This window comes from Tympanuchus pallidicinctus, unplaced genomic scaffold (genome assembly GCF_026119805.1).
Source record: "Tympanuchus pallidicinctus isolate F22 unplaced genomic scaffold, pur_lepc_1.0 scaffold11, whole genome shotgun sequence".
NCBI classification, from domain to species: Eukaryota; Metazoa; Chordata; class Aves; order Galliformes; family Phasianidae; genus Tympanuchus; species Tympanuchus pallidicinctus.
Genome location: NW_026294627.1, coordinates 23,084,257 through 23,092,099, shown reverse-complemented (window position 1 = coordinate 23,092,099; position 7,843 = coordinate 23,084,257). Strand labels below are relative to the sequence as shown.

At 41.0% G+C, this 7,843-nt stretch overlaps 1 protein-coding gene across 1 annotated transcript in view; it reads right to left on the bottom strand.

Moving 5' to 3' along the window:
* Positions 1-4,858: 4,858 nt before the first annotated feature.
* Positions 4,859-7,843, bottom strand: part of COG6 (component of oligomeric golgi complex 6) — a 50,082-nt gene continuing 47,097 nt past the window's right edge. Inside the window, exon 19 of the mRNA XM_052670849.1 lies at positions 4,859-6,711. Coding sequence (XP_052526809.1) covers positions 6,564-6,711 — 148 coding nt within the window. The 3' untranslated portion in view covers positions 4,859-6,563. The remainder of the gene's footprint in view (positions 6,712-7,843) is intronic.

Here is a 7,843-nt window from a genome sequence, read left to right as displayed (position 1 = left end):
CAACTTGGCTCCTTTTGGCATGGCCTGACTTGATGCATGGTGAGCTGAGAAACCCCTTTGGGCAGCCATCCAGACAGTGCAGCCTTGGAGACATCCTGTCCTCAAACAAGGCACAGCATCTCGTAGTGAGATAGGGAAGGGCCGGAAAGCATGACACTTCCAGTGGGGATGTGGTTGTGAGAAGTCAGGGCTTCTTACCTTTGTGTCCAGAAGATTTAAGGACCTGAAAACTTTTGGATAGAAAACACACCTGAGGGAACTGGGATTGTTTAGTCTGGAGAATAGGAGGCTCAGGCTTATTACCCCCTTACAACTAACTGAAAGGAGGTTATGGTGAAGTGAGAGTCGGCCTCTTCTTCTGGGTAACTAGGATGGGGGGTAATGGTCTCAAGTTGTGCCAGAGGAGGTTCAAGAAAATCTCTTACTCCAAAAGAGTGGTCAGGTGCTGGAATGTGCTGGCCAGGGATGTGGTGGAGTGACCATCTATGCAGGGGGTCGAGAAACACGTAGATGTGGCACTGAGGGACATGGTTAGTGGGCAGTATTGGTGGTAAGTGGACGATTGGACTAGATGACCTTAGAGGTCTTCTCCAACCGTAATGGTTCTACGATTCTAATATTTCAGGATCAGAAATGTTGTGTTTGTACAGTTTCTACAATGGAACTGGTTGACCACACAGAACAGATACATGCAGTGCGGACAAGAGATGGTCTTAGGGGTTTCCTCATAACCTGAATCCTCTGAGGGCCTTTATGAGCCACTTCTAAGGGAAAAAGGCCATTAAAAGCGTAGCCCATCTTTAAAGAGTGGCAAGTCATCTCTTGAAAACCATTCATTAATTCCTATTTAAAGTTCATGAGGCTGCTAGGCTACAAATAAGGAGACCAAAAATATTAGGAAGAAAAAAAAAGAGGTAATAACATGTATCCTCTTCTGACTTTCCCTCACTTCTGACTCTGTTCAAGGTCAACTGCCGATCCAAGGAATGAGTTTGTGTTCTGCCTCCCATGCCTGGCATGGCAGAGCCAAGCCTGGGCACAGTGTCAGCAGGCAAGCCTCACTTTCTACCTTGCAAACAGCCATGGGTTGATGCAGGGAGCACTGATGTGCACTGTTTTCTTCCCTTTTTGCCTTCTCCACAACTCCTGGAATGTGTTTGCATATGGTGGAAAAAATGCAAGGAGTAGCAAGATGCAGCCAGGGACAGTGCCCTGCCTGTCAGAGCTAGGCTTGGACTGGGACCATCATCACCGTGGAGGTCGGGCAGCCCTGGCAGCTTGTAGCAGTTGACCAGCTCAGAGATGAGCTGAATTCTGGGGGAAATCCATTGCGAAATTAAAATAGAGGAAAATCTACCTTCTGCACAATCTCAGTGAACACAGGATTGCAGCAAAGCCTGTTTTGATTAGAAAACTGGCTAGCAAGTATGAAATATTTTACAAACTTTCAAACTCATCTTCTCCTCCTCATTTCATTAATGGGTATCTTTTATCCTGTCCTAAGCAACAGCAAGAAGACTAATTAGTTTAACAAGTACAACAAATGGTTTTATTGGCAAAAAGGAACCCTTTGAAATATACATTACATTCACAAAGGATTAAATTACAGCCTATTATCCATTTTCCATAAAATAAAGATTACTTTGATAAATCACGACTAATGTTATCTTTGGCTGATAAGAACTCCGTGCTTATTTGTGTGGCTTCTATAAATAGTGCGTTCTGAATTTATTTATCCCTAAATATAGTCGATGATACAGTCTGCCAGGCATTTTCCTGCAATTTGACAATACCACATCTGTGAACAGAGGCAGCAAATGAAAGCTTCATTGTCTGAATATGAAATATGCAACTGGAATATTTTTTTTGTCACTCACCCTACAGTAATCCATCAAACATATTTCAGCCATATCTTGCTTGAACAAGATTTCCTTACTACTAAAGCAAAGTAGGTTCATTTTTAAAGAGAAGAGTCTCATGTGTTTCATCTCCCCTTTGTATGTAGAGTCAACTGTAAGGGATTGTACCCTGATTCAGGCTATAATGTAGGGACAAATGGACATTTCCAACTATCCTTTCATAGAGTCATCGAATGGTTTGGTTGGAAGGGAGTTGATCAAGCTCCAACCTCCCTGCCACATCTAATATTAGACCAGGGTGCCCAGAGCCCCATTCAACCTGGCCTTGAACACATTCACGGATGAGGCATCCACAACCTCTTTGGGCAGCCTGTTCCAGCACCTCACCACTCTCTCTGTAGAAAACTTCCCCGACATCCAACCTAAATCATCCCCCCCTTCCAACTTTAAACCATTTCTCCTTGTCTTGCTATTATCTACCCCTGTTTGTAGGCTTCCTTTAGGTACTGGGAGGCTACAGTGAGGTCACCCCGCAGCCTTTTCTTCTCCAGACTGATCAAGCCCAGCTCCCTCAGCCTGTCTTTGTAGGGAAGGTGCTCCAACCCTCACTTTGCACTTTGTCTTTCCATAGCATTGTGTTAAAGGATTCTGGAGGTTAGTGAAGATCTGAGGGATTGATCAAGGACCGAGGCAGAAGCAACGTCTTGGGTTTCAGTCCATTTCTCCCCCCACCACCTCTACATCAGTGTCCCTTTACTCAAGACCATGAATATCTGGGATATCAGAAGACTTCTGTGCTGTGAGAGGTACAGCTACTTCTTGAACATTTGGTAATCACACACCCCCAGGCAAGCGTGAACATCTCTACCGAAGCACTGAATGGTTGAAGTTAAACTTATTGAAGAATTAGTTTCGTTATGATGAGCCAAGCTGAGCTCCTACCCTGCAGTGGGTAGGTGGAGACCTGTGGTTTTGTTGCCCCCAGGGTCCCAGCTTGCCACCAGCAGACAGAATGCAGGGTGTCCCAGGAATCCTGGCCACCCAGCTGCAGCCATTCAGCAGCCAAAGCTCTGGGGGATTTCAGAGCCCACTGGCACAAAGCACGAGGACACGTCCTTTGAAAATATTGGCTTTCATTTGGAATCTGAACAAAGATCAGTGCCTTAAGATCTCTTTCCTCTATGAAGGATGCCCTATGAACGGCCTTCAGGAAAACATCCAAGTTTAAAAAAATGATAAATGACTGTAACTTAAATACATTCATGAAGCAAATTGGCTCCAAGCTCATCTATACTTTGTGTAGCACTGGATGCCTCGGAGGACCTCATGTTACTCCAAATTACCAAGGGTTGGAAATAGTACAGTTGTAGGATTGTCCTACAGTTTAGCCTCTGAAGTGCTTCAATGAAATGGGGTAAAGTAGACAGAGAGAGGTTCTGAAAGCCTCTAGCAAGTATATCCAGCATGTGAAGGAGTTAAGTTACATAGCACACCGTCCACTCCTACCGCCAGTTCCTTTCTCCCAGCTATTCAAACACGACATCAATCTTGCATTGATTTAGGGCAGCCAGCCCTACCCTGGTGCTTTGAATGTGTGCCCTCATCACAAGCAAATGGCTCTTTTCTGCATTTTCCCTCAGAAGCAGGTGGCAGCAGATTTCAAACAAACCCACACCCATGTCTGTGCTGCTTCTCAAGGGTGCGCTATGCTCATGGAAATATGCCAAACCCCTCCATTCCATTTTCAACATTTTCTAAGCTCCCCACCCCCTAGGTTGATGGCGAAGTGACTCAGCAGGGCAAGCAAAGGGATTAAAGAGCAGCCAGAATTTTTTTAAATGAATGGAAAACTTTAGTGGCTCTGAAAGTATTTTCCTCCAAGACATATTTCAAAAACTTTAATAAAAATAATTACAGCTGAGTCTATTAACAGACAAAATTCAGGGCTAGAGTTGTAAAACTCAGAGTAGGGAGAAGCATGCAGATGTGACAAAATAAATGTATTATCACCTTTCCAAACTCCCTTAAATGTCTCTTTTTCCTGTATTAGAAAAAATTACTCTGGCTGGGCTGCTGCATGCATTCTATAATTAAAACAATGCATTTTATTTTCAGTGTGATGTGCATATTTACAGAGAGACAGTGAAAAAAAACTTTGCAAAGATTGAACACAGAGGCACTGCCCTAAGTGCTGGTGAACAACCTTGGGTTCAACTCAGCTCTGTGGCTTGCTGGTTGCTTGCTAATTCTGTGGATGGTGAAGTCCTGGGGTATCGATTCTGCTTCTGGGGCTCATCTAATTGGAGGCCAAAGATAAGGTCCCTAAGTAACTACTGTCAGAAAATTTAGACCTCAGGCTCCTCAGTATACTCACATACGTATCACAAACTACTTGTTCTTAGCTTGTTCTGTCCTATGTCTTCCATATCTTGCATCGATTTCTGCTGCTACGTTCAAGGGAGAAGAATCAGAGCTGCTCCATTTTGAGCTACACAAGTGAAGGGTTTGGGTGCTCTCCAGGAACAAGGGAGATGCAGATTCCAAACTCCTTTGGCCCAGAACTCAGCTCACTTGCTTTCCACAAAAGTGCTCTTTGCATCAGTGCATAAAGAAGCCCTTTACTCACCTACTCTCAGAATTGGGTCGTCTGAACATCGAATGCAGAGAGCACTGCCTGCTGGAGCCAGTTTCAAACGTGTTTTTGCACCAGTTTCCCAAGAGTAAGATGTGTTGTGGATACTCCAGCCAGATCTCCAATAAATTGGTTGATATACGGCCCCCGTGCTGCCACCCACCCATTCAATGCAATGCTTATGGGCTAATCCATCAACCTGAGCAATTAGAGGACTGAAGCACCACAGCTGCTGGTGAGGAAGTCCCGGGAATCTGTAAAACGAAAGGATGAGAACTGCCAGGGAATGGCAGGTCCAAACAGAACAATCTTTTCCTTCCTGCTTTAGGAAGGCAAGCAGAGGAAATAACAACACGGAAGCCTGAAGTCAGTAAATGAAATGCCTTTTATTGATTTATTTACTCATTTTTGACCTTCTGATATTTACTTTAATTGCACAGACCAAAAGTAGTGACTGACCTTAATTTTTAATGAGTTACAACTTTTATAGCTATTGCATTAGTATTAAGAGAAGATAAAATCGGAGATAAGTCTCTACATGAACTCCAAGATGGGAAGGAACTTCTTGCTACTCCTCATGCAAACTACCAACTCATTACTGGAGACTGAGGTCAAGTTTAATTTGAGGAAAAAGTTCATTCTTATGAGTATGTTAATCTATTAATAAGCTAATTTATAACCTTTTGACAACTGATGTAATTTTCACATATTAGATAATAATTACAGGCCTACTGAGCAATATTAATATTATTAAACAATGAACAGCCTCCTGAATATGTACTATAGTAATGCAAAACCTGAACAATTTAAATGCCTCGCCTAGTAGAAGAGCATGATTTTCCATTAAGGTTTTCCTAAGCTTCTAGACATTTTTTTCTTAAAGATTTGGAGTTCTAAAACAGATTAAATCCAACATTCACGTTTACAAAAGAATTTACACCTCATCCAAGAACTCCAGGGGTGCACACTTTCCAATCTTTTTATATTATACCAACAAATTATGCCCATTAAGAAGAGGAGATGTTACTTCAGCGTGGTGTTAGCACTGAAGCTGATTTCTGAGCACACTGATCTATGCCATGAGTTTTCCAAGGGACTAAAATGTATTGCTGTTGCTCTCCTCTGCTTCCTGCTCTGTTGCAAGCATACACCAAATTCGGCTGCCACTAAGTATGTGTTCTGTATGGGGAATACTATTACTGTTAAAAGCATCCATCTTAAATATACAACTGATTCAATATGAATGAGTGCTTATCTCCCCCTTGATGCCTACCTATAGGTAACGGCCGTACCGCTGTGCAAATGATCTTCCTAACCTACAGTTATTGGTCCCAACCTTAAGTTTCAACTGATATAAGGACTCCCACACAACAATTTCACTAAAACAAAATCCTTCTAGTAAAATAAAATTAGAAAAATAATTTAAAGCATGAAGTTTCGGGTTATGTACACACAAGCAATTCAAATATTCTTTTCTTCCTACCAAAAATACCTGAATAGCAACACAAGACAATGGATGCAAAAAAAAACACAGGAATTTTGCCTCAAAGATTTAATCAACAGATTTTGAAAAAACACATCAAATATGGCAAAATGATTTATGAGCTATAAAAGACTTGAGACATTGAAACTATATCAGCTGCATTAAAATTAAAGAGGCTCCATGTATATTAATGATAGGCTGAGAAAAGGAGTGAGAAAATAGAGAAAAGAGCAAATAAAAATATAGGTGAGGTCATAAGTGACACTGATTCAACATCTAGTTGAAAGGATTACGTATAGGCAAGGAAAAACCTTTCTCCTTTACTCTTTTTGAAGAGATTGCATATTGTCAAGGTCCATTTCCATTACAGGAATGCATTAAAATAATTTTTAATCTATATTCTATTTTCTGGCCTACAGAAGGTTTTCAAAGACACAGGAAAGACTTCACTTCTGCCAAGCAGATTAAAGAAAACCACATTCCTACGTATTTTAATATATAGTTACACATCAAAATTCAAGACAGAAAAATAATTCAATGCAAATAACAGACAGTATTATGGATTCTGATAAATCTGGGTGAAGCACGACTATGAGAGAAGTGCCTGAACTTGGTGAGGAGATCTGTGTAGTATCGTTTCTGGATCCTTATATTTATTTGAAGGATCCATCACAGCTGCATATAACTCACTGTAAGCTCTGCAGACCAGTTCTGTCGACTGTTTTATTATCTGCTCCCTAAAAAATAAAAATAAATTCAAATAATTTGGAAATTGTAGGGATTTAACAACATTTACTGAAAATATACATTAGAATTCAGTGTCAGTTACATTAAAAAGGCCTTTTACTTCAAATACGAAAAACAACTGAAAAGCTTTACAACCAAAGAAGGCTTTCCCATCTGCACTGCACATACATGAACTCACGTATATGATTTTGATAAACAAGGAATTTGCATTTTTTATTTCTGCAGTCATGAAAAGAAACTGTAGAAGAAAAAAAAAATATATAGAATCATAGAATGGTTTGGGTAGGAAGTGACCTTTAAGATCATGTAGTTCCAACACCCTGCTATAGGCAGGGACACCTCCCTCCAAACCAGGTTGCTCACTGCCCCATCCAGCCTGGCCTTTCTTGATGACATTTGTAAACAGACAGACTGTTTTTATCTATAAGCACAATATATTCTGTTTGCCTTATCTTGGCAGCACCTACTTCATAATTTGTCAGAGGAAGAGCTGAAAGTGATAGTGGTTAGAGAACTAGCATTACCACAGCCTTTTCCCAACAATACCATAAAGCCTGCATCCTGTTATTTTTTCAGATCTGAATGAGTAACAATGCATGAAGATTCCATGCTAAAATTAACAGGAAAGTTCGATGGTTTTTGAAGACAAATATTTTTATTTTACACTGCCCACTGAATGCTTGCTTTGATCACCATGGTAATGTGTTTATGGTTACACGTGCATGTGTATCCAACAAAAACATAATTACAACTATTTCACAGTCAAATTCATACAAACGGGACACCGAGAGATGGGGAGGAAATGGACCCCGAACCCAGGCCCAGCCCTGTTGTAACTGATAGGCAGCAAAGGAATATGATGGCACTCACTAAAATCAGGGCTGACTTTACCACTTCTGACCACAGTGAGTGTGGACTGACAAACTGGAAGGATTTTGAATACTGAGTGTGCAGAACTTTGTATTTTCAGGAAAAAATAAGAAATGGAAACTATGAGATAATAGGCGAGACGTACACTGCATTTTATACTGATGTGCAGCATTCTGTTTTTCAACAACCACTGCCCACTGTCTAATTATTAGATTATTAGAATACCTGAAAAACAGACTGTTGTTATAAAAG